The 27,034-nt window shown below is 39.1% G+C and overlaps 1 protein-coding gene and 1 pseudogene across 4 annotated transcripts; both read right to left on the bottom strand.

Annotated features, from left to right (window-relative positions):
- Window positions 1–5,606: 5,606 nt before the first annotated feature.
- Window positions 5,607–20,473, bottom strand: Osgin2 (oxidative stress induced growth inhibitor family member 2). 4 transcript variants are annotated; one of them, XM_090339033.1, is made up of 6 exons: window positions 20,234–20,473; window positions 19,012–19,151; window positions 15,776–15,912; window positions 14,460–14,651; window positions 9,849–9,940; window positions 5,607–7,690 (listed from the first exon to the last, which is right to left on the bottom strand). In XM_090339033.1, exons 1-6 carry the CDS (start codon window positions 20,275–20,277, stop codon window positions 6,661–6,663), a joined length of 1,635 nt encoding a protein of 544 aa, XP_090195159.1. In that variant the 5' UTR covers window positions 20,278–20,473; the 3' UTR covers window positions 5,607–6,660. The 4 variants fall into 4 exon arrangements, with proteins under 4 accessions (XP_090195159.1, XP_090195160.1, XP_090195162.1 ...); XM_090339034.1 differs by lacking the exon at window positions 20,234–20,473 and adding an exon at window positions 19,788–20,022; XM_090339036.1 differs by lacking the exon at window positions 20,234–20,473 and adding an exon at window positions 19,852–20,022.
- Window positions 20,474–25,889: 5,416 nt separating this feature from the next.
- On the bottom strand, window positions 25,890–26,836 carry LOC150058985 (large ribosomal subunit protein uL10 pseudogene; annotated as a pseudogene).
- Window positions 26,837–27,034: the final 198 nt, after the last annotated feature.

Genomic DNA, 27,034 nt, shown 5'->3' with positions numbered 1-27,034 from the left:
TTGGATAGGGAACGGGGAAAACAAGATGAGGGTGGGGGAGGGGGGAAGGGAAATGGGGACCATGACATGTGAAAGGGTATCAATGTGTGGGAATTAATGCACCATTTATCTGGCAAATATCATGTAACCCTTCTATTAATTACAATAAAAATATATTAAAAAAAGAGATTGCAGCAAATTAAGATCAGTGAATGAATCTCACTCAACAAGTCTATATATAACTTGATTTTTAAGTGTGTTCCCCCCCACCTTGCAGGGTTGTCAGACAACTGATCCTGAATTAGTAAACATAGAATCAGTTTGTTTCCTATTATAAGTTTATGATGTGGAGTGGGCAAACTCAGCTATTCTAATACTCTGAATTGTAAAGTTGAATCCTTCTAATGTACTCCTCTACCTGCTAATGCCTATGACAAGGGAAACAGCACTTCTTTAAAATGGAACATCAGATTTGTTAGCAACATGAAAGTCCTTAAACAGGCTTACACCTATATTTCTTAGACAATTGAGGGAATCGATACATTTCAAAATCAATATTAATTCTGCATAAGGTATATGAGGAGGCCAAAGACATTTCTACACAAAATGGCAGAAACCATTGTAAGTATTTTAAGCAGGAAAGTATTGACTACAGATATTAGATGCTTATGATAGGAGGTTCTAGTCTGGTTTGTCAGGAAAAGTGCCCTGAACAATTTAGAACATTCTCAACTCTTACTTCTGAGGTCTTGGAGCCATGTGTTTAAGAATAAATACATCTATGTGCCTGTGACTTAGAGAAAAGGAAGCTCTAATAAAGAATCATTACAGTAATCAATCATGTGGAAGATGAGAAATGAAATAATATAATTTCTATGATTTATAAGCCAAAATAGTAAATGGTACAGGATGCTGGCTTCTTCCTCAATTACATCTTCCATTCACTTTCTGGAACATAATTAATCTAGCTGCAAGTTTGTAGGTTTAACTGTAGCTGCAAGGAAATCAAGGAAATAAAATTTACACTTCCTCAGCCATCATTGAAAATAGGACGAGGGTGAGCCCATCTTATTTCCTACTTCACATCAAAGTCACTTCAGAGTATCCAAACAGTACAGGAAGTTGTACAAAAGAAATTATGATCATGGAGAGAACTGTCAGGGCTTTTTGATTTAAACTAAAATTCAGTAATTATCTGCATACATTTAGGATAAAAAGTTGTAATTAGTTGGGCACAGTGGCTCCTAGCTACTAAAGAGGATGAGATCTGAGGATAGCAGTTCAAAACCAGCCCAGGCACTGAAGTCTGTGAGACTCATCTCCAATTAACAACTAGAAAACCAGGTGGTAGCTTTGAGCTGAAGAGCTCAGGGACAGCACTCAGGCCCAGAGTTCCCACAACCAACAAAAAACAAAACTTTATCAGATACTTTCTTGAAACCTGCTTTGTGTTGGCACAGTAAGTTATTTCAGTCCTTTTACCTCCCAACTATTGGTGTCTTTTATAGTTACGAGTCCCATTAATGTTATTGAAGCTTGGCTTTATATGTTCTTTTCCTTTAAATTATTTGTGCCTTATATGGTATGTTTGGAGTTCTACTATCAAATTTGTTTTCTCTTCAACACATTGTTTTATCATCCTTTTAAGGAGCTTTTCTGAAAGATTTTTTAAATTGTTATTATAGAAATGATGTACAGGAGGGTTAATTACGTAAGTCATTTGTGGACAATGTCACCCCTTCTTTTGCTCAGGCTTTTTTGTATTCCATTTTACTTCCTTTGGTTTTTAGCTATGTTTCTCTTAACTTCCACAAGGATACATATTCTTATCAGTTTATCACATACTGCTTCATACACACTGTATATAGCTTATTAGAGTATATTCCGCTTGTTTTTCCTATTGGTGCTGTTTCCTGTAATCCTTTATTTCGACCTGTAATCATTTATTTCTACATATGCTAAATCATGATCTAGATTAAAAAAAAAATCTTTTAAACAATTTCAATTAAATTTTACTTAAGGAATGTGAAAAGTAAGTCTACTACTTTTGTCAGTCTTTTCCAACATTTAGATATATGTTCCTTAGGTATGTATGTCCTTTAAAACATTTTGTCTACTGCATGTTTCTTGGTATGAAGGTTTCTCAACAATTACTTACCCTAAAATAGCTTTGATTTTTCATAGGATTTCACTTTTCATAGGATTTTCATTGCATTAAAATTTTGTCAGTTTTACTTCAGCATTTGAGGAATACTCGATTGTATTTTTCTGGTCATTTGTTAATTTTTATTGTAAGTATTGTTAAATACATTCTTTTCTTCTGACAACTCTTAAAACTGTGCCTCACTTTAACGTAATTCATAGGTGTGGTTTTCTGTGTTACCCTGTTTGTGGTTTGAATATCTTGGACCTGTGGTTTTTACTTTAAATATTTGATAATTTTTGTTTCTCCAACTATCTATTTTTCTATTCTCCAAGAGTACAGCTCTATCTTAGATCACGTTATTTTTCCATGTCATTAAGTCAAATTTCTTTTTAGTACTTTTACTTCAGTTTGGATAGTTATTAATAACCCCTTTCCATTAGTTTGCAGTATTCTTTATGGATTTTTCATCTCAGAATACAGTCTCTACCTTTAGAGTACTTCATTTAAAAATATGGGAAAGGGCCAGGCACGGTGGCTCATGCCTGTATTCCTAGCTACTCAGGAGGCTGAGATCTGAAGATCAAGGTTCAAAGCCAGCCTGGGCACAAAAGAACTTGAGACTCTTTTCTCTAATTAGCCTCCAGAAAAAGGGAAGTGGGGCTTGGCTCAAGGGTAGGGCAGTAGCCTTAAGCTGAAGAGCTCAGGGACAGCGCCCAGGCCAAGTCCAAGGCCCATGACCCACAAAAACAAAAACAACAACAACAAAAAAACCAACTTTGGGAGGGGGTATCAGTGTTTAAGTAATAAATCCACTACTTGATGAACGTGACTGTAACCCCTCTATACATCACCCTGACAATAAAATTCAATAAAAAATTATTTTAATATTCTACTTGTTCACTGTCAGTGTTATTTTGTGGGTCATGGAGCTTGAATTCTCGGCCTGGGCACTGTCCCTGAGCTCTTCAGCTCAGGGCTACCACCCTACCCCTTAAGCCACTGTCCCACTTCCTATTTTTTAGTAATTGGAGATTTTATAGAGTCTCACTAGTGCCTGGGCTGGCTTTGAACTGTGATCTTCAGATCTCAGGCTCCTGAGTAGGATTACAGGTGTGAGCCACCATGCCCGGCCCCTTCCCATGTTTTTAAATCAAGTATTCTAAAGCTAGAGAAAAAGTTTTTTTTCTAACATAATTAACTTTTAACACACTTTCTATTTCCAACATCTTTATCAATCCCTGGTTGTAGCATTTTGTCTGCATACCTAATTATTTTACTATATACTGGATCTCTTTTGAGGCGTGGACTTTTGTCTCATTTGAAAATAAGGGGTGTCCAGCAAGGTCTGGATATACAGGCTGGCTATAACTCTGTTGTATTCCAGATTTATATCTCCTCTGAGCACTTGCTGACTTCTGCCAGGCCCCTCTACTCTGTAAGTATTGAGCCAGTTTTAATTAAGTCATCTTCTTATTTCTAGGGCTTTGTGCAGCTTTCTCCTTTCAGTACCCTGAATTAAAAAACAACCCCCCCCCAAAAAATAACTCTAGCAAGAATCCTGAATTGTGCTATTTTCTCCCATACAGATAATACTTCACTTCCTATTAGTGTTCAAAGTGCTGACAATGAGGGTGATTAGAAAGCTCACCTTTTCTTTGTAAAATGCCTTGAACTGTCATCTAGTGTGTGAAAACATTGTGTACAAGGGCAAGTTCAGTTGCCTAACTCCATCATGACCTGGCTGTGAAGTGGATGTCATCTTAACAGTTAAAATATTAGGGTTTTTCCCCCTAAAATTTTCACAAATCTACTAATACCTTCTTTGCCTATGGTTTTTGCCCTGCTCCTTCCCCAAAGTTCTTAAATAGCCTGGGTGGAGGATGATCCAAGATCTATTTAATTCTTTAAAGTATTCTTTTCAGGTTAGCCTTGGGTATCAGCTTTTTCCTCTAGGAATATACAGTCTAGCTTTTAAAAGACTGTAGTGATTTGATGTGATCAAAACGGCATTATGCAACAAGCAGTCCTGTAACCAAGTTAAGATTTAAAAATAACATTCAAATTAAGTCTAATTTTATTTCACTCCGAGTTTCTCAATATTTCAGAAGATGAGACTTAACTGAACTTGCTTTAACAGCAGGATTTATTTAGAATTTCTACCATTTGTTTTCAGTGAATTCAATTTTTTAAAAATATATTTTAGAGTTTGAAAAAAAATGTTAACTAAACCTTGATGCTATGGGAACATGCTACATGAAAAAACTTCATGTCTTATAAAAAGTAAATTTGAATGAGGTTCAAAACTACAGCCATCACTAGTTATACTTTTTTAAACATTTGACTATATTTTTTGAATTGCTATGCAGTTCAGGCTATCCCTAGATTCAATCTCGTCTGTCTCCTGAGTGCTGGGATTACAAGTATGCACTACATATGCTTTCATTATTTTTTAAATCCCATGGACATTGTGGTTTGTATTATTTGAGCAAGTCTCATGGACTATTTGTGCCATTTACTGACTAAATGTGGGAAGATAAAGACAGGCTCTCAGAGTATATAGTATGATTAGTCAAGGATACTGAAGAGAGTAAAGAAAGATAGAGAATTAGGGTACATCATTAAACAGTACATCCAACAACAAAAAGCTTGAATCACCAATATTAAATACAATAGCTAAAGAAAATATCAGAGGAAATAACCTACCAGGAATCCTGAGAGTACATCAACCAACCTATCTTTCCCAAGAAACCATCTTTGTAATACTGTCACTTTCAATTTAGAAGTGATGGTCAATTGGTGCTCATGGCTCACAGCTGTAATTCTATAAACTCAGACTGAAATCTGAGCTAGCTCTTCTGATTAATTGGAGACTTATTATCTAATAAGCAAAAACTATCTGACACTGGACCTATTGCTCAAGTGGTAGAGAGCCAGCCTTGAGCAAAAAAGCTAAGGGACAGCAATAAGAAAAACGTTTAAGCCACACACCAGTGACTCATACCTGTAATCCTAGCTACTCAGGAGGCTGAGATTTGAAGATTGAGGTTCGAAGCCAGCCTGGGCAGGGAAATCTGTGAGACTATTATCTCTAATAAACTACTGGGGGGGGGAAAGTCAGAAGTGGAACAGTAGCTCAGTGGTAGAGTGCTAGCCCTGGGCAAAAGAAACTCAGGGATAGCACCAAGGCCCTGAATTCAAGCCTCGGGACTGGCAATAAATAAATAAATAAAATAAGACAAACAATGTACCATTTTGAAAATAAGACAAAAAATGTACCATTTTGAAAAGGTATGAAATTAGTTTGAAGAAAAGGTATACAAGACTGCAGTTTATAAAAATCAAATTAAACTTAGCCAAGTGAAAATTATTGAAATATTTAGAATTCCTCTGAAGCAGTAAGTTGTTTGAAAACAAATTTATTCTAAACAATCATATTTAAGATGAATCGTGATACTAGGAAACATAAGCATAATATTGCGATAACATATACAGAAAAACCAAGATAATAAAGCAAATTGAATAACCTTGGTTGTTTAAACACTATTAGAGATCTCAAAGTAATTATCACTTTGGGAAATGGGAAAAGACTTATTTCCTACACTAAGTTTTAATAATCCTGGCAATAATTGGTATTATTTATAAGTACTTATAATGCCCAAATATCTTAGTGCTACAAATAAACTCAATGTTCACACCAAAGATAAGTAGTTCCATCCACAATTTATTCAATTGCAAATCAGATCAGTTAGATGTTATGATAGTTAAGAACAATCGCTGAAAAGTATTTGGGTAGGGGGATTCTTAAATGTCAAAAGTGATATCAACATTATTGGAATGTTTACATTATTAGAATGAAAGACCCATCAAGGTTTCAACAATAAAAATATTTTTAAAAGATCATAATATCTGGTAATAAATTAGATTTATACAACTGATAATTTCAAAATAAATAACGCACCTGAGTTGAAAATGCCTCCTGCATCTGCCTTACCCCATTATGCATATCATACACACATTCTGCATCATTTACCTAGACCAGTCTCAAAAACCTAAAGGAACACATAGCCTTTGGGGATCTTGCAAGAATTCAGTTACTGATTAAGCAGTATGTCATGGGGCTTCAGAACAGATTTCCAACAAGCTACAGGTGAAGCTGTTGATGGAGACCCTTGGCTCAAATTCTGAACAAGAAGGTGACCGATTATGATGAACTGTTTCCGTCCTACTAGGACCATGTAGGTAAAAAGAAGGAACAAAAACTGGTATGAAAAGTAGGTCTTGTGAAAAAATGTTCCAGTCAAATGAAAGCTTAAAAGTGTATTATGTTGGCAGTGTTTCTATTTGTCCAACAGAGACACCTTTGATATATTATATAAACCATGACACCAAGTTCTGGTAACTTTAAAAATGGTTACTACAGCTTGAGGTTCTCCTCCAGCTCATTCAAGTCCAGAAGATTCTAGGCCATACACTGCAAAACCACTATTAAAATCTTTAATGGTGACTTGTCCACTTGAATTACTTGTTAAATTGCTTTAAGCTATCCCATCTCCTCCTCCTCTTTCAACAAACAAATGCTTTTTCTTCTGTCTAACAGCTAAACAGCGGGTAACACCCAATGCCCCTCCCTTCAAAAATCGAACAAAATTATCTCCAACCAAAGGGCCCAATGCAAAAAGGTTGGCTTCTTTAACACATTCATAGGTAAATACATCAATTTCCACAGGATTACTCTTACATGTGATTGGCTGGCTTGAATTATGTCCTAGATAACACCCTTGTTCTTTCAGAAAAGACAGATTAGGATGAGAACCAATCAATACTACTGCTGCAGAAAGCTTAAATATTTTCTTCAATCCAGAGACACTCTGAAGAATGCATTTCATGTCCGGCTTAAAAGAAAGCACACGGTGCTCAGGAAAGCTGGTATAATCAGATAAAAGAGTTGAGTCTGCAGAAAATGACTGAGTACACATCATATGATACACTTTATGATACTCAGGATAAAGCTTTTTCGGAAGCTGTTTGAAGATTAAGCTTGGATCAGTTACTCGTCTGCGAAATACATGGATCACAGGGATATTATTGTTATAAGCACAAAGTACTGCATCAGCTGCAGTGAGCCCAGAACCTACAATTAACACTGGATCCACTTTGCCACGCAGTTTTCCTTTGTTTACAACAGCCCCAAATTCAGGCATTGAATGAAACACAAAAGGAAAATTTTCCCCTTCAATTTCCAGATGGGCAGGAGAATCCAATGTTCCAGTAGCCAGAGCTACGTTCTCAGCAAACAGACAAAAGGGAACGTGAGAACCATCTGCTATTCGCTGGTAACCTCTGACTTCCCAGTTTCTCTTGATCAGTTTTGACTTCTCTATCTGTAAATGCTTCCTTGAAATATCTTTGTCTTGGCTGTCATTATCATCCTGATCTCTGTAAAGTCTAGATACAGAGGTTATATAAGTATTCTCTCTGAAATTCTTCTGAAGACCCATGACTTTTACGTAATGTTTGTAGTAGTGAGCTATTTCCTCTGGCATTACTCGATCGCCTTTTAGATTCCTAAAAGAAGTAAAAGGAAAAACATCGTATATGAAAATAGTATTTTTAGTTTTCATTAGTAGTTTCCATCCAGTTAATTCTTATAAAGTCTTTCAAGTCTTCTGAAAAATATCCTTAACACTATGAAAAAAAAATTTTTAGTTAAAAATGTTAATGAATTAATTGCGTCAACTGCTAAGTCTCATGAGGGCAGAGACTGTATTTAATGTATCAATAGTGTTTAGTGTCAGCTCACATTAGATGGTTGAATAAATGAAGGAACTGAGAAATATAGAAATGTGAAAATTAGACTTTTATATTACAAACTGCATTCTGGAACTGCATCATTTAGGATATATTATTAGGAAATTACAGGTTAACTGTAATACCTGTGCTTCTCAAAGGTTAAATCATGGCCTGATATGGTTTTTAGTGTTATTTTCCTAATGAAAATTACACCTAAAATCATGAGTTATTAATTGTACTCTATAGGTTTCTCTATTAATAAAGAGATCTAAAAATGTAATTTTTTCTTTAAGAAGAGAGTACATTAGTACCTTTTTCATTTTCTGTTGAGTTTCAAAGCAGTGGTTACATAATGTCTCTAAACCCCAGTCTCAAATCAAAGATAGATATTAATAAAAATAAAGACATTTGACAGAGTTCATTAAAACTTCCAATTAGATGGGCTGGGAGTTTGATCTAGTGGTAAGAGTGCTTGCCTAGCATGAAGACCCAGGTTTGATTCCTCAGTACCACAACACAGAAAAAAAGCTGGAAGTAGTGCTGTGGCTCAAGTGGTAGAGCTCTAGCCTTGAGGGAAAAAAAGCCCAAGGACAGTGCTCAGGTCCTGAATTCAAGCCCCGAACTTTAAAACAAACAAAAAACAAAAACAAAAACAAAAAATAAAACCCTTCCAATTAGAAACCCAGACCTGATTATAACATTTAAAATGTATCAACTCTCAGTATTTCCAGAAAACCCATGTTGCAATAATGATTGTCATCTCCATTTTACAGACTAAAATCGAAAACTAGTGTTACTTGTCTAAGGCCACAACACAAGTTAGCTAGAAATCAGATAACAAAGGTCAGACTTCCTACCAATGTCTGAGAGACTTAATAGTCTGTTCTTATCATTATGCAAATACAGTAATAAAACTAACAATAATCTCAGATGCATTTCATGTAATATTTGAAAAAACAATATGCAGAATTTAGAAAAATGTTCTGACACAGAAATGATAAGAAATTCCTTCTTATTCTTTCACCAAGGGGAAAAATATATGCTGAATAGTTTCATGTGCTATTTTTGAATAATGAAGAATTTATGCAACTTGCTTGATTTTGCAACTTTAAATTTCAAAACATAAAATTCCAGAAGACTTCATCTCAACTATTCATCAAGATCTATATTTGATCTCCTGAAATGTCCTCAAATGAAGGAAAGCTGGAGATCAAATCCACTAGTGTGTAATACGCAAGCACTGTGTCACTGAACTATATATCCTAAGCCCCAAATGAATGAAAATTTCAATAGCTTAGCATGGCTGTTAAGTTAGCTGGCAAGTCAAGTCCTCAAACATTACATCACTTTTTAAACACAGGTTATGTAACTTCCAGATTTAACTTGTTTCCATTACTAATAAAAATGATAGATTTTCTGTGCTAATTCCTACCAATATTATTTGTGCTCCATGAAAATGATGCAGCTTGCTTCTCCACAAAACAAATAAAACCTGCATTATTCAAGATGAAATTGCATCTCTTAGGTTTATTCATATTTTAATTAAATATTTAATTTCCACATAGCTACCCAATCCCTAGGTTGTAGTGTATTACATCTTTCTAAACTGTCAAACAATACACACTCCTCACCTTTAAAACATTTTAAGTATGCACACATGTTATACACCCACTTATAAAAATAAGTAAATGTCAAAAATGATACATAGGTAGACAGGAAGTAAGTCATTAATGAGACAAATCAATTCATGATTAACAAAGCCAAAGAAAACCAATCTATAGACCATTTCCTAACCCTGCTTAGTTTTATACCACCTCTAAATGGTATATTCACAAGGAAACATTTTTACTTGGCAGAATTAAAAAAAAAAAGTATTGTGAAATTTCCCAGTTTTGTGTTGTACACCAAAGAATTTTGGTAGTTTGATCTTTACCTTCGTTTGCTCGCTACCCAATCTTTAAATTTAAGTCCAGGTAACTCCATCCAGTTCCCAAAGCTGATGGTCAGCATGGAGCCTTCCATATTCTATTACAGGAAAACAATACAGTTATAAAACACAACTAATGCCAGGAGTGGTGGCTCATGCCTGTAGTCCTAGCTACTCAGGAGGCTGAGTTCTGAGGGCTGAGGTTCAAAGCCAGGCTAGGCTGGGCACTAAAACATGAGACTCCTATCTCCAATTAATCACAAGAAAACGCCCAGGCCCAGAGTTCAACTTCCAAGACTGACAAAAAACAAACAAAAATCATAATTAAGGGGGCCGGGAGTTTGACCTAGTGGTAGAGTGCTTGCCTAGCATGCACAAAGATCCAGGTTCGATTTCTCAGTATCACATACATAGAAAAAGCTGAAGTGGTACTGTGGCTCAAGTGATAGAGCTCTAACTTTGAGAAAGCCCCAAGACAATGCTCAGGCCCTGAGTTTGTGTCCCAGGACTGGCAAATAAATAAATACATATCCCAAAAACATAATTAAGGGCTGGGAATGTGGCTCAAGATGTAGAGTACTAGCCTTGACCAAAAGACACTCAGGCATAGAGATTGTGCCCAGGCCCTAAGTTCAAGCCCCAGGACTTGGGGGAGGAGGGACATAATTAAGCAGCAATATGATTTTTTTTCAAAGACAGACTCACCCTAGTTATAATAATTACCAAGTGTGGATAAGGTATACTCAATGTAAAGCCATACATGCTATATATACAAATTTCCTCAGAAACTTTATTCCACTAATTTTTCTAATACTTTATTCATTTAGTACTACCCATCTATATGTGTTCAGAGTTATATATTTGTAAAAGAAATTTACAGTATTTAGTGCCTACATAAGTTGAGAGCTTTGGCATATGAGTGGCATAGTAACTTGGCCTATGAGCAATATGTTAAAGAATAAATGGTATTTTCATTTTTTAAACAAAACATGAATACCCCAATCTTTTTCTATTGTACTATTACTTACAGATTTTTACAACTTAGAACACTTTTCCTCCTTTTATCAATTATAATTCTGAAGTCTAGGCTGAATTCAGCAGCCTCTCTGCCTAAGAATAGAAAAATAAGCAGTGATTGCCTGAGAAGCGGACCTGCTGTTAAGATCAACACTTTCTTCACACAAGTGAGCTCTTAAACAAGCTTCACTGACCTACTTTTTCTTTGCTCAATACAAAGCAAAGATGGCTAAAGGGGCATAGTACCTATCCCAACGACCAATGACACTCCTCACCAGTTCTTTAGACATTAACTCCTTTTCTTCTAACTCTTACACTATTGTGTTGGAGCCTGGCACCAGTGACTTATGTCTTATAGTCCTAGCTACTCAGGAAGCTGATATCTGAGGGCCAAGAGTTTGGCCTAGTGGTAACAGTGCTTGCCTAGCATGCACGAAGAGCCGGGTTCGATTCCTCGGTACCACATACGTAGAAAAAAGTTGGAAGTGGTGCTGTGACTCAAGTGATAGAGTTCTAGCCTTGAGAAAGTCCAAGGACAGTGCTCAGGTCCTAAGTTCAATCCCCATGACTGGCCAAAAAAAAAAAGCTGGTATCTGAAGATCACACAGTTTGAAGCCAGCCTGAGTCTTTATCTCAATAAACCAGCAAAAAGCCTGAAGTGGAGCTGAGGCTCAAATGGCAAAATACCAAAGAGGTATACAACAGAAGAAAAACAAAGAAAAAACGTATTAAAGATAGTTAAAACTAAACATAAATATAGTAAGTATCCTAAGGAAATTAGTTTCCAAAGAGGTGATCAAAATAATGTAAAATAAATAATAAAGGACAAACTTTCTAAAGACTAAATATGTATTTTATTAAGTAGTCTGGTAGTGCCTCTGGAATTATCTGGAGATAAAGTGGCAAAAAAAAAAAAAAAAAAAAACCTGATAAATCTGGGGCTGGGGGTCTGGCCTAGTGGTAGAGTGCTTGCCCAGCATGCATAAAGACCCAGGTTCGATTCCTCAGTACTGTATATACAGAAAAAGCCAGAAGTGTTGCGGTGGCTCACATAGTAGAGCCCTAGCCTTGAGAAAGCCCAAGGAAAGTGCTCAGTTCCCAAGTTCAAGCCCCACAACTGGGGAAAAAAAAATCTATAAATCTATAATGCAAGAAGAATATACCTAATAATAAAAAATATATTTATTAAAACTAATTATAATATCCCTTGGATTTCACTTAATTCCACATTAAATTCATCTAACACTTGGCCATACCAGAAATTGTTAGTCATAAAATGTACGAACTGCTTATTTCAATAAATTGCTCTGTAACAGAAAATGCATAAATTGTTTTGTTGGCTGTGTGTATGTGTGTGCGCAGGCTTGCACACAAGTGCGTGTACATGTGATGCTTGTGCATGCATGTGTGCTGGCCCAAGAGCTTGAAATCAGGGCCTAGGTGCTGTCCCTGAGCTTTTCTGCTCAAGGCTAACAATCTACCAATTGAGCCACAGCTCTACTTCCAGCTTTTTGAGTGGCTATTAGAGATAAACCTCTCATGGGCATTCCTGCCAAGACTGGCTTCAAACAACAAGTCTTCAGATCTCATCCTCCTGACTACTCAGGAACGTGAGTCACCAGTGCCTGTCCAGATGTCTCATTTCCCTTTCCCACTTCCTTCTTACTGGTCTCATTACACATAATTTATGCTTAAAACTGATAATTTAAAAGTTGTTTTTTTTTGTTTTTGTTTTTGTTTTAAAGCTAGGCACTACTGGCTCACACCTGCAATTCTACTCACTCAGGGGGCTGAGATCTGAGGATCTCAGTTCAAAAGTTAGCCTATGCAGGAAAGTCCAGAAGATTCTTATCTCTAACTAATCACCAAATATCCAGTAGTGGTTGATTACTTGTCTTGAAAACAAAAGCTCAGAGACAGTACCGACCCTAAGTTCAAGCTCTACTACACTGAAAATGAACTATACAATACATGGGTGGAGATGGTAGGGGAAATCTGGGAGAGAGTGAGAGTGAGGAAAGGGGTGACACTGTGGAAAAAAAATGTACTCATTACCTGATTCATAACACCTCTGTACACCATCTTTATAATCACAAAAAACAGTAAAAAAATAAAAAATAAACCCTAAAGCAAAAATCCACATATTATCATTAAAAAAATTAAGATTTTAAAGAGGGATTTAGGCATATATTTAATCTAGAAATATCTCCTGACACTGAAACTGTTATTTGATAAACGCTGATTTTTAGATGAGATAACATTGCACGTAACAGTCAACTGGTACTTGTACTAAAAATCTGGTAATATATTCAAGTTCCCATGATAGCAAACTAAATTATTTAACATTTATTTATAAAATATAAGGACAACCACTATACTGTGGCAATGCTAGAAAACTATGTTAACTTCTAAGGACTCAAGCATAAAAGATAAGCCGGGTTCAGCAAATCACTCCTATAATCCTAAGGTTCAAAGCCAGCCTGGGCACAAAAGAACCTGAGACTCTAATCTCCAATTAACCTCTAGAAAAGAAAGTGGGTCCTGGCTCAAGGGTAGGGGGGTAGCCTTGAGCTGAAGAGCTCAGGGACAGCACCCAGGCCAGGATCAAAAGCCCCATGACCCACACACAAAAAAGAAAAGAATAAAGGTAAGTATTATTTTCTTAAATGGAAAGTACTGTATGAACTTTTTTTTTTCCAGTCCTGGGGCTTGAACTCAGGGCTCCAGCACTGTCCTTGGGCTTTCTAACGGCTAGAGCTCTACAACTTGAGCCACAGCACCACTTCCTGCTTTAACCCTGGTCTTCCTGCAAGCTAGGCAAGCACTCTATTAGGCCTTGTATGAACCTTTTAATGTACTGGTTCTCTGGTTTAACCTATGCTATGGACTAAACTGTGTCCTTTCTTGATTCTTATGGAGAAGTCTTAGGCCTTGACTTGATCTTATCTAGAGCTGACACCTTATAGAGGTAATTACAATTAGATAAGGATGTGAAAGCAAGTCCCTCATAATGGGATTAATGGCTTTATAATCAGGAGAGACTGCTCTTTGTACAAACAGCGGACTCAATGAAAGGACACAATGAAAGGTAGCTGCCTGAAAGGCAAAAAGAGAACCATTACCAGAAACTACACTGTATGCTGCCTTGATCATAAGACTCTGCAATCTACAGAACTCTAAGTAATGCCAGTGGCTTTATCCATACAAGTTATCCTTTTTTGTTACTGTTGCTGAGAAGAATACATTACACCATTCTCTTACAATATTATTTTATTTAAAATCTTGAAAATGCATGAATAGATACTCGTTTTGAAATATATGATATGTAAGCTTTAAAGAATAAATTTCAATTCTTCAATGATGCAAAAATTCCTGAAATCTTTTCTATGTTATCCTTATAAAGAATGGCTTATACAAAAACTGCATCATTAAGAAAACAGCTTAGCAACTGTAATTAGGCTACAATTAATTAAACAGATAAAATGTGGCAAACATCACATACCACAGTAGTATTGATATAATACTAAGACACTAGTTGTTCGTATCATGAGGACATATAATAATTCATGTACATGTAAAGGCTTAGACAAATATACTCACATGCCAAGCTCCACCTGGAGGACCTTTACCAAGAACTAAATGAGGGATATAATGATGTTGTTCTAGTTTCCAGTGCAAAACAGATGGGTAATCATATCCAAAGTCAGCATCTGGATGAAGAAGTGTGTCAAAAAGTACTGCAACTGGATTGGATGATCGGCCTTCAAGACCCTCAGACAAGTATTCTAAGTCCTTAATGAAAAATAAAAAAGGTAGATAAGAGAAAATACAGAAACAAATGTGGTAATTGTGAAAGACATTATTCTTTTTTTCTTCTTTTTCTTTTTTTGCCAGTCCTGGGGCTTATTTTTCTGTGTATGTGGAACCAAGGAATAGAACCCAGGTCTTCATGAGTGCCAGGCAAGCACTCTACCACTAGGCCAAACTCTCAGCCTCTGAAGGACATTATTCTAATCCAGTATTTCCAGGATAGTTTATTATAGAACATACTTCATCTCTGAGACCTTAATAAATTTATTTTGTTCAAGTAAACATAAGGAAATTTTGAATTTCAACAAAGCTAACTATACAGCCATATACTATAAAAGCTAAAGATGGCTTTCATGTGTCATTATCAACTTAAATGCCTAAATAATAAAAACAAATCCAATACTTCCCAAATTGATTTTAGCATAAAACAACCTATTAAATCTCCATCAGAGGCATCGATTATTTGGGAAATTCTGCTCTAATAAAGTCAAGAAAATAAAATAACACAGTTTGAAAAAAAAATTTCAGGGATTGAAAAAAAGATACTGTGATTTAAAGCTTACATAAAACAAATGATCTAGTGTGCCTGCCTAGCATGCAGGAAGCCCTAGGCTCAATTCCCAGGAACCACATACACAGAAAAAGCTGGAAGTGGAAGTGTCCAAGGACAGTGCCCAGGCCTGGAGTTCAAGCCTCAGGACTGCCCCCCACACCCCCCCCAGGGGCAAAAAAAACTTGGTTAGGTCTGCTTGAAAGAAATGACTTCTTCCCTTGGCTCTCTCCCCCTGTACCCTGGAAATCCCTGCCCAGCACCTGTAACCCTGGCAACTGACATGCCTGGGGGCAGTGGGAGGTCCCCCAGTCTGAGGTATTTCCTCATCCTCTGAGATCACATCCACTTCCGCTGTGGCTATACCCCTCCCCCTGTATAATCTCTCACTTCCCACCACAAGCTCTCTTGCTCGCCCGACTCCATCTTGGGCAGCAGGAGTCTGCTCTTTCCTCATACAATAAACACTTCTGAACTGTATGGAGTTTCCTTTCGGAAGACCTTACAATCTTGTTTCAGCATACAAATACTCTGTGAAGTGACACATAAATCCTACCTGATCAACGATGGAAAGATGTCTTGCTTCTTCTAATTTACTATGAAGGATTGTATTTGGGTGTATTGCTTCTGATGATAAATATGGTCTATAACCAGATAACATATAAGACAGGCATATTCCTGAGGGTCCATTTCCTATTTTGAAAAAAGTGAAAGGGTATATTAAAACTCTTGTTTGGCTTATTTTGTATTTTGAAGTTTACTTTTCCTCATGTTTTTTTTTTCCTCTTATCTTATAAAAACCAGATGTTGACTTTTGCCTTTTCTTTTGAAAATCTCATTAACTCAAAGCTTCAACAACTCTATAGTTATAACCAGCATAACATTATTGAATGATAAAAAGTAAGATATCAAGCCAAAGAAGGATAAACAATAAATACACATTAATAGGTGAAAGAAGTCAAACTCAAAAAAATCTGTATGAATCTGAAGTGGTGGATCTATAATGTACATTCAGTTAAACCCACACACAACTATACTCCATACGCAATCTTCAGATTTTATTGAACAATAACATATCAACATTAATTCATCAATGCAACAAATATCCCACACTGATGTAGGAGTTAATCTTCATAGTAGAGAACAAAGAAAGCAAGGACAGCAAAAATATGAGTACGGTTCCATATTTTCTGCTTTTTAAAATAAATTTAAATGATTCTAATAAAGGCTTATGCATGAAAGTCAATCAATCAGTAACTAAATAGGAGTTAGGATTTGAGACAAAGAACTAAGTTCCTTAACCTAGAAAAGATTCTACACTCAAAAGACAATAAGGACCAGGTGTGGTGGTTCCTGCCACCTGTAATCCTAGCTACTCTAGAGGCTGAGATCTGAGGATCACAATTCAAAGCCAGCAGGATAGAAGTCGAGAGATTCTTATCTCCAATTAACCAACAAAGTGGTGCTGTATTTCAAGTGGAAGAGTCGAGTGGTAGCTTTGAGCTAAAGAGCTCAGGGACAATGCCCAGGCCCAGAGCTAAAGCCCCCATAGAGCCAACAACAGCAAAAAAGAATTAAAAAAAAAAATAGTTCATGTAAGAAAAGTTGTTGCAGTTGGTATTCCCCCTTGTTTCTGTGTTAAAAGACACCTTGTGCTAATTCCAGACTTTTCAAAGGATTGCAGATGGGAATACAAGACCCCAAGATGGAGAGTAGCCTGTGTTGTCTAAATGGACACTCTGATCACAGGAGTCTTTAAAAGTAGATAGGCTGGAAGTTTGGCCTAGTGGTACAGTGCTTGTCTTGCATACACAAAGACTCCAATTCAATTCCTTGGTACCACATACATCAAAAAAGGTAGAAGTGGTGCTGTGGCAAGTGGTACAGCTCTAGCCTTGACAAAGCCTAAGCCCAGGACTAGCAATAGATAGATAGATAGATAGATAGATAGATAGATAGATAGATAGATAGATAGATAAGCTCTCCCATCTATGCAGAGCAAAACATGACTGAAAGAAGGTTAAGATAAAAGTGTCACTGGGCCAGGAGCATAGCCTAGTGGTGGAGTGCTCGCCTTGCATAGACAAAGTCCTGGGTTCAATTCCTCAGTAACACATACACAGAAAAAGACCAAAGTGGTGCTGTGGCTCAAGTGATAGAACGTTATCCTTGAATAAAAGGTGTCCAAGGAGAGTGCCCAGACCCAGGACTGTTTTTAAAAAAAAAAAAAAGCACTGGCTTAAAGAAGTAAGAAGTCAGGAGCCAAGAAAACATTAAAAAAAAAAAAAAAACCCAACACTCTTTTGTTAAAACTTGTAAAAAGTGAAAACAGAGTGCTGACACCTTGATTTATGCCCAATCAGGCCAGTATTGAACTTCAGGTCAACTGGACAAGAGGCCACATCTATGTTGTTTAAAGCGTGTTGCTAAAGTTTGATTTCTTCTAACAGCAACAGAAAAAACACATCCACAAAAGAAACTAATTTTTTTCGTATGCTTAGAATGGCAGCACTACTGGCCAACAGTAATGGCCTTCAATACGTAAGTCTGAGCTGTATCTTGGGCCATAGAGAGCAAAATGGTGGTAAATTGGGGAGGAACAGGGTAGGTAGGGGCAGATAAAGAGATGGTGTTTTTCTTTTCAGAATCCAATTCTTAGGAAGCTGATACAATATTATGATCCCTGAGATCTACCTTGGATAGAAACTACTGCAAAACCTTGTCATGTCTAGCACACTTCTAAGAAAGTATAGAACAATCCTGCTCTCTTCCTTCCATCCTTGCCTTCCTTCCTAGTATCTCTCATATGCCAAACAGAGGACATAACTTAAATTCCCTTCTTGCTAATTTTAAAAGAAGCTATCAAAGGAATTTAAGATGTTGTATGCCACCAAAGTGTTCAAGTTCCATTTTCTTTTGGTCTTGCTTCATGCTATATACAGTATTTCTTTGAGTCTGAATAGTATGTAAAAAATATACATGGAAAAATTCATGTAATTATAAAAATCTTCATAGTCTTCTGTGACTATGTGGTTTGGAAGAGATATTTGCCCTGTAAACTGAATGAGCCTCCAGATCGCTGGGATTATAAGCATGAAACACCATGCCTAGCTTTGTAATACAGAATTAAGTTTTATTTATATAGCAATTTCTTCCTTTTTTTTTTTTTGGCCAGTCCCGGGCTTGAACTCAGGGCCTTGAGCTTTCTCAAGGCACAGAGTACTACTTCCAACCTTTTCTGTGTTTATGGTACTGAGGAATCAAACCCTGGGCTTCATGCATGCTAGACAAGCACTCTACCACCAGGTCATACTCTTGGCCCTATAATTTTTTAAATATTGTATATGCATAGAGATGGTACAGGGAGTATATGTTGTTATGGTTAAGATCAAGGCAGTTAACTGAATACTATTTACTAACCTACAAGACATTCAATTTGAGTCTCTTTCCTTGTCTGTTGTGTGTTACCACCAGAGGAGATAATGGGATTGAAAGGTATAATACAATAATATACATACAATGGACCTGTACAGATCTCTGGTCATGTTCATTACCACAATACTGTCCTACAATTTTTAAAAGAACTAAACTGGTACATAGTAATTATAAAGTATGGATATTTCAAGGACACAGAAATGAAATGATACTGAAATCCATCCTTTTAACATTCAACATCCTCTCTACTATTTTGAAATAACAGTACTTTTCAATGCAATCTCCTTAGAGTACTGTCCAATAGTCAGTATGTAAATGAAGGATAGTAATTTTAAAAAACAAAATTCATTAACTTACCTATTATTACCACAGGCAAAGTCACTGCTGAATCTTCAAGTAATGAAGTTTCTTCAACTAATGGCATCGCTTTTTGCCCCAAATTATCACCAAAATATTGCACTAAGGAATTAAAAATCTCTCCTTCTGTTTCAGTTTCACTATAGTTTATTTTAAAATATATGTATAAAAGAGAGAGATAGTCAATATGGGCTTTATAAAAATCAATCTCCACGTATACTTTATTAACATCATAAAATACTCAAGCCCCCAAATTACAGCTTGGCTACAGGCCAAAGTTACATATTCTAAAGGCCAAAAATTTTAAGTAGCTATTTATCTCTCACCAGTACTTTGTAAGCAAATTTCCTAAAAAGGCCTTTTCAAGTACTGCAAAAGGCAATACATTGGCAATTTCATAATTATCTAGGCGATAAGAATGGCTTTCTCCATTAACTTCTTTTTCTGAATTAAAAAATGAACATATGCACCCCAATTAAAGGACTTTCTGATCGGTTTCCTAATTAACTAGAGACAAACATGACATGCAATTGCATTCTGGCACAGTGTCCTCAAGTCAGATCTTGAAATTTTAACTCAACATTTCTTGGCCTCATATTAAAAACTCAGTTTTCAGTGTCTTTAAGCATTCTTTCCTCCCTTAATTCCTGTCAGTAGATCCAGCACAAATTCACTGTTAAAACTTTTTTTATATCACCTCTAAAAACTTTCCCCACCATTTGGGAGAAACACTGTCACTTTCTCTCCTTCACCAAAGAATAATAATAATAATTCACCATTATCCTTGCTGAGATCAGACCCTCCTGCAGCTCGCTCACGGTATAAAAAGAAGTCCCCTACCTCCCCTTCAACCCAGTGATTTATGTCCTTAGATCCTCCTTAATCACAAGATTAAAATAAAAATGTCCTGAGACCGCTCTTGGGACCCCTTTCACTCAAACTTCGTATGGTCGTGAAGACCCAGCTCGCCCGTAACCGACTCCGCACGGGCCCAGCGGGTCGCGCGGTCCCGGGACCCGTGCGATCCCGGGAGAGGGGCGGGGGCAGGGAGCCCAGAGCCCGGCGCCCCGGAGCCAGAGCGGGGGCCCGCCGGGGCGGGGAGCGGCGCGAGCGGGAACCCAGCGGGGAGAGGCCGGGGGCGGGGGCGCCGGGCCTCGGGGATCCCCGCGGTGCAGCTTCACCCCCAGCCCCGCCGCCCTCGCGTCCTCCGCGGCGAAGTCACCTGAAATGACCGGCCAGGGAACAGCGGCAGCACCACACCGGCATGGAGCGGGGCGCCCGGGGCTCGAGGGGCGCTCGAGCGCGGCGGCCGCCGTCGCCACTCTCCCCGGCGGGGCTGCCCGACGCGGGCGCCCGCACGCTCGGGGTCGCGGGATCCGGAAGGCACCCCCTCACCGCGCCTCTCCGTGGTGGCGGATGAGTTGCGCCAGCGTCCGCTCCCGGTAGCGGCTTCCGCTTCTCGCCTGCGGGTAGCCGGGCGCGCCGCCGGGGGTGAACTCCGGGAGCAGCGCGGGGGGGGGGGGGGGGTGAAGGGGCGGAGCACGGGGCGGGGACACGGCGGCGGCGCGCGGGTGGATGGGCGGGCTCTCCCGCGCAGGTGCCCGGCGGCCGTAACGAGCCTCGCGATTGGTGGACTCCCGCTAGGGGCGGGACCTGACGTCGCTGAGCTGCGCGGGCTGGGGGAAGCCCAGAGCATGTAGGGCCCCGCCCTCAGCGGTGGCTCGCGCGCTCGAACCCGCACCTCCGCGGCCTCTGCGCTCCCAGAGCTCCGCTCCAAGGACAAACGGCTCCCAGCCGGATCCGGCGGACTGCCCCGGGGTGGAATGGGGGGTGGAATCCCCGAGACCCGGGCCGAGCCTCCCGGGGAAGTGCCCGAGCTGACCCTCCCTGAGCACTCACCTTAGCGCTTCTCGCTCTGGTCCAGGGACTGCAGGCCCTGGGCCTCGCATCACAGGCTCTGGGGTGGGATCGCCCAGCCTCAAGTGCCAGAGCCCTGCCCCCGGAGGTCTCTCTGTGGCAGTCTTGCTTCCTGGAAGGGCTCCTTTAAGTAAGTGGCTCTCCCGCCCTCCCGGCGTGGGAATCACCTCCGACCTAGCTGCAGGGGGCGGGCTGTCCCTCCAGGTGACTGTGATGCAACCACCCAAACATCCCCATTGCCTTCGCCAGTTTGCTCTTGGTCAAAAATTAAAGAGACCAGGAGATGGGCAAACAGGAGGAGGGACTGGTTGCTTATTGTTCTATAGAGTTAGCTTTTTCTAACTCTCCCAGCAAAGCCCCTGATCATTTAGGGAGAGGCTAAGATACATATGCTTTGTAAGTATAGGGGGTTTTGGGGATTAAAAAACAAACTTATAAAGGTGATGTGCAAAGGGGTTATGGTTACATAAGTCAGGAAGAGAGTACATTTCTCTTTGCAAAATGTCACCCCTTCCTTCACTCTCCCAGTCCCCCCCCCCCCCCCCCCCCGCCCATCCCCACCTGTAAGCAGGATTTTTAAAAGAAGTGCCCTTAAGTTTGGCTGAATGTTGTCATTAAACAGATTTGCAGCTTGTAGGGTCTTATTTAGATGGTGTGGCTCTCAGAACTGTAGGACTCAGCACACTTCCAGGATTGGGAATCTAAGAGTTACTTGCTTTTTCAAAAACTGTTTTTGCTTGGGTCCCCTGGCACAGGCTGTGTAATCTTACTCTGGAGGCTGAGATCTGAGGATCATGATCTAAGGCAGACTGGACAAAAATGTCTCCAATTAACCACTCAAGATCTGGGAGTGGCACTGTGGCTCAAGCACCAGAGCGCTAGCCTTGAGCATAAAGAGGCTCAAGGACAGTGCCCAGACCCTTACCCTTAGTTCAAGCCCACAACCCACCAAAAAATAAAAATAAAAAATTCTAGTAGGGTGCTGTTGGCTCACTCCTGAAATCCTAACTACTGAGGAGGCTGAGATCTGAGGACCGCCCTTAGAAATCAACAGGGCAAGAAAGTGCAAGTGTCTCATCTCCAATTAATCACCAAAAAGCCAGAAGTGGAGCTGTGGCTCAAGTGGTAAACCACCAGCCATGAGTAGAAAAAGCTAAGGGACAGTACCAGGCCCTGACTTCTTCCCAAGTGTACACACACGCATACCTAACATGTTCATTTTACTTTAGTGTTGGTTCTGTGAAAGTTCCTCATTCTTTAATGGTATAAATATTCAAAGGACCTTGAATTCCAGACAAGAGTCACTAAAAAATATTTGCAAATGTTTTGCCCCTAGAACTTTGTTTTCATTTTTAATTTTATCTCATTATTAAAAAAAAAAAAAAAAGCAAGCCAGGTGGGGTGGCTCATACCTGTCATCCTATCTATTCAGGAGGTTGAGATCAGAGGATCACCGTTCAAAGCCAGCCCTGGCACTAAAGACCTGAAGACCCTGAAACTCTTATCTATAATTAACCACTAGAAACCAGAAGTGGGGCTGTGGCTCAAGGGGTAGGGCTGTAGCTTGGAGCTGGAAAGCTCAGAGACAACGCCCAGGCCCTGAATCCAAGCCCCATGACAAAAAAAAAAAATTAGGTTAACATGGTCTATAATTAACCCTGTCAATTTGCTGTTTTGATTTACATTTGATAATGGTTTATACAGATTAGGCCATGACTCCAGGAGCATGGCTTAGTGGTAGAGTGCTCACTTAGTCCTGGCTTTGATTCTTCTATACCACATACAAAAAAAAAGCCAGAAGTGGTGCTGTGGCTCAAGTGGTAGAGCCCTAGCCTTGAGCTGAATTGCTTAGGGAAAGTGCACAGGCCCAGAGTTCAAGTTCCATGACTGACCAAAAAAAAAAAAATAACCACAAACAGTATTTTTTTTAAGTCTCTTACCTCCATTTCTTAGAGTTCACTTTAATAAGCATCATTTTATATGATTATATGCATATAGCTATTGAGCCGTTGAGATCCTCTCCCAAGAATATCCTTCTTTGTTCTCACTGTGAATGTTTAGGCTGCTGTTTGATGTTATTTTTACTGGTAAACAGTCTAGTACTATTTTACATATTATAACATACTGGCCAAGAGGGTTGTTTGTACTGAGTCTTCATTGTAATCTTGGGCAAGTTATTTAGCATCTGAAAGTATTTCTTTCCTATCTCTGTAATGAGGATAATAATATTATTACATTGACAACAAAATATCACAATGCTATATCAGATTAGTTACCAGGTAATTGTTACTTTTTATTTTTATCAATAAAAAGCATTTCAACTTTTCTGATAGCATAATTTTAGGAAGTATGTGCTGTGGATTCAGATGTGTTCCCTTAATGTTTATATACTGATGCCCTAATTTTGTCCAGTGTGGTTATATTTGGAGATAAGGCCTGCAAAGAAGTTAGATAACTACTGATGCCTTATAAGAAGAGAAAGAGGCATTGGTGTTGCCTCTCCTTTGTGTGATCACACATCATAAAGAGACAAGCTGGAAAGAGCCCTCACCAGGCAGGAATCAAATGGGCACTTTCCTCTCCAGCTTCCCCAGCCTCCACAACTGTGAGGAAATAAGGTACCAAACTATAATCTTTTATGTTTCAAGCTATCTAACTATAATGTTTTGTTATAGCAACTGAGTTGATCAATACAATCATTTTGCATACAGCTTTTAGGTTTTCTAGAAACACCAAAAATGTATTCAAAATAAACTGGTGGATTTCATAAACTATAAACAAATCTGTCAAGTGGGCCTTAGAAAAAAAGGTAATAATTTGATAGGTACTGTATTATTAAGTTTGAGAAACTATTCTAGGAGGAAGTTGTTTTTTTATTAGTCCAACACTCTGAGAAGCTTACTTTTCACATTGGTTAGCCTCAGACCCCTTGGTAGTTTTTTTTATGCACTAAACACCGTTTAGAATCAGTTTGAAATTCACATCAGTCCAGTTCTCTGCCTAGATAGTAATTAGTAATGATACTTTGAAGACAGAAAAGATTATCAGGAGCTGCGTTGCATACTTAAGATTTCCTCCTGCAAAGTGAGCTCAGGAGACTACACAAATTAGATAGATGGATGGATAGATAGATAGACAGACAGACAGACAGACATATATAATATATATGTATATATATACATATATATATATATCAAGAAGGCTTCCCACTGAAAAGATTTTGTATTATAAAACTCAGAGGATAAAATGTATAGAAATTCATTCTAATTTATGGATAAAAAGAATTTTGTAAAGGATATTACATGTTGTGATCAGAGGGCACATATATGTGTGTATATATATAGATATACATTTATATATCTACATATCTATATAGATATGTAGATACATGTATATACACATAATATGTATATACATATACACACATAATTTGTATATACATACATATATATGTATATGTGTATGTGTGTATGTACACACATGTAAGACTCAAACAGTTCTGATACAGTACACAAAGTGGATCCATTGGCTGGGAGTTTGGCCTAGTGGTAGAGTGCTTACCTAGCATGCACGAAGATCTAGGTTCAATTCCTTGATACCACATACATTAAAAAAAGCTGTAAGTGGTGCTGTGGCTCTAGTGGTAGAGCACTAGGTTTGAAGAAAGCCCACGGATAGTGTTCAGGCCCTGAGCTCAAGGCCCAGGACTGGCAAAAAAAAAAAAAAAAAAAAAAAAAAAAAAGTGAGTCCAGAGGAACTTCTTATCTGAATGAAAAGCTGCCTGGCAAATGGTGAAACTGTATTTGTAGCTGCTGAGGAGACAAGCACCTGACGTGCAGTGTTTTCATGTCTTCTGCTTCTTTCTACCACCAAGTCCAAGGGCCACACTTTTGTTTCTTTGTTCACCATTGAAAACTTAACTCCTAGAACAGATCTTGAAGGAACAGATCTAGGAAAGAACATAGTGACAGATAAATGTCACCAGTAAACAAAGCAGTGCTAGTACCACATAATCCTTGAAATCAATGAATGGAATAAAAAGTAGTAATTAGTGATTCATTCTGTCTCATTTTTTCCAATATCAGTTTGAGCCTCTTTATTACTACAAACTAAAGAGAAAAGTTTAGAAAAATAATATATGACAAATGATGTTATAAGAATCTAAGTTTATTATCATCAGTTCCAGAAGTGAATGTGTAAATGTGATTGGATGCAACATTTATTAAGAAAAAAAGCACTGCGTAGGAAAAAGAAAAAAATTAGCCAGGTGCCAGTGGCTCACTCCTGCAATCCAAGACATTGAAGAGGCTGAGATAGGAAGAGCATGGTTCAAAGCCAGACTCTGCAGGAAAATCCATGAGCCTTATCTCTGATTAACTAGCTAACGCCAGAAGGAGGTATGACTCAAGTGGTAAAGCAGTAAGCTTGAACAAAAAAGAAACCCCTGAGATCAAGCCCCACTAACAGCACATATACACTTGTACACACACCCACACACACGTGCACATGCGTGAGAGAGATGTCCATGTATCAGTATATCATGCAATTTAAGATTAGCAGAGAATAAAAAAAAATGTAAAGCCTCCAGAAAAATACTCAGGTTCTTTATAAATAAGAAGGAGGCTGCTGGTAGACTTAACAGGACTGGGTATTGGAGGCAGTATATTAAAAGTTTATAGGAAATGGCTTTGCTTTTTGTCTGACCTTGAGCAAAATTTTGAAATAATATCTGAACAAAAACAGCAGAAATGCAGCTATGGGTGTGGTTTCAATGGCAAAGGCCCTGCTGAGCAAAGGTAAGGTCCTGAGTTTAGGCAACAATGGTAATTAAGAGAGACGAAGATGGGGAAAGAGAGAAAACAAGAGAACATCATGAACATATTGTTATTTTTTAAAGACAAGGTACTAAGCCTTTATTTTCCTGTTTTGCAAATAAATCTGAGTCGACCACTCCTAGGAAATTAGTCAAAAAGACCAAATCCCATGTCCTCATCTGATTTCTCCAACTCTTCCTGGACTTCAGCCTTGGCTGGGGCCGCCGCAGCAGCTTGTGCAGCAGTGGTGGCAGCAGCCACAGGAACAGCAGCCACAAAGGCAGATGACTCAGCCAAGAAGGCCAGGACCTTTTCAACAAGTGGGAAAGTGTAGTCAGCCTCCGCAGACAGGGCCAGGACCTGCTTGTACCCTTGCTGATAGAAGGAGGCCCTGAGGCCACCATTGGGTAACCAATCTGCCGACAGACACTGGCAACATTGCTGATGCCCTCCAGGAAGAGAGAATGCAGAGTATCCTCAGAGATGTCATACACTTCCAAGTTGTAGATGCTGCCATGGTCAAACACCTGCTGGATGATCAGCCTGAAGAAGGGGGAGATGTCCAGCATGTTCAGCGTGTGGCTTCGCTGCCTCCCACTTGCTCTCCCGTCTTTATCAGTTGTACATCACTCAGAATTTCAGTGGTGCCCCTGGAGATCTTAGTGGTGATGCCAAGAGCCTGGAAGAAAGAAGTCTTCTCGGGGCCCAGACCAGTGTTCTGGGCTGGCACAGTGACTTCACATGGGGCAATGGCACAGCACAGGCAGCACTTGTACCTTATTGGCCAGCAGCATGTCCCTGATCTCAGTCAGGTCCTCCTTGGTAAACACCAAGCCCACATTACCCTGGGCAGGAGGCAGCAGTTTCTCCAGAGCTGGGCTATTTTCCAGGTGCCCTCGGGTGGCCTGGCACAGCATGGTGTTCTTGCCCATCAGCAGCACAGCCTTGCCTCGGAGCAACAGGCAGATCTGCTGTATCTGCTTGGCCTCCATGTTGTCTGTGCCCACAGTGAAGCATTTTGGATAATCATCCAAACGCTGGATGATCTAAAGGAAGTCGTTGGACTTCCAGGCCGCCCTGCCTATCCTGGCCATCGCGACCTCAGGTCAGGGATTGTCACGTAGGGTTTAAAGGTGAGGTCACTCTCATGAGGACACCTGGAGAAAAAAGATGAACATGGTATTTACATAAGAGAATTGAAAGCACTGAGATGTGTTTGTCTTTGGGAAACATGTTTATAAGGATTTGGGACTGATAGGTCGTGGACCTCTTGCTCTTTGCATTCAGTCTGC

This window comes from Megascapheus bottae, chromosome 9 (genome assembly GCF_031878675.1).
Source record: "Megascapheus bottae isolate mThoBot1 chromosome 9, mThoBot2.hap1, whole genome shotgun sequence".
Classification (NCBI taxonomy): domain Eukaryota; kingdom Metazoa; phylum Chordata; class Mammalia; order Rodentia; family Geomyidae; genus Megascapheus; species Megascapheus bottae.
This window is presented reverse-complemented; position numbering and strand designations above follow the sequence as displayed.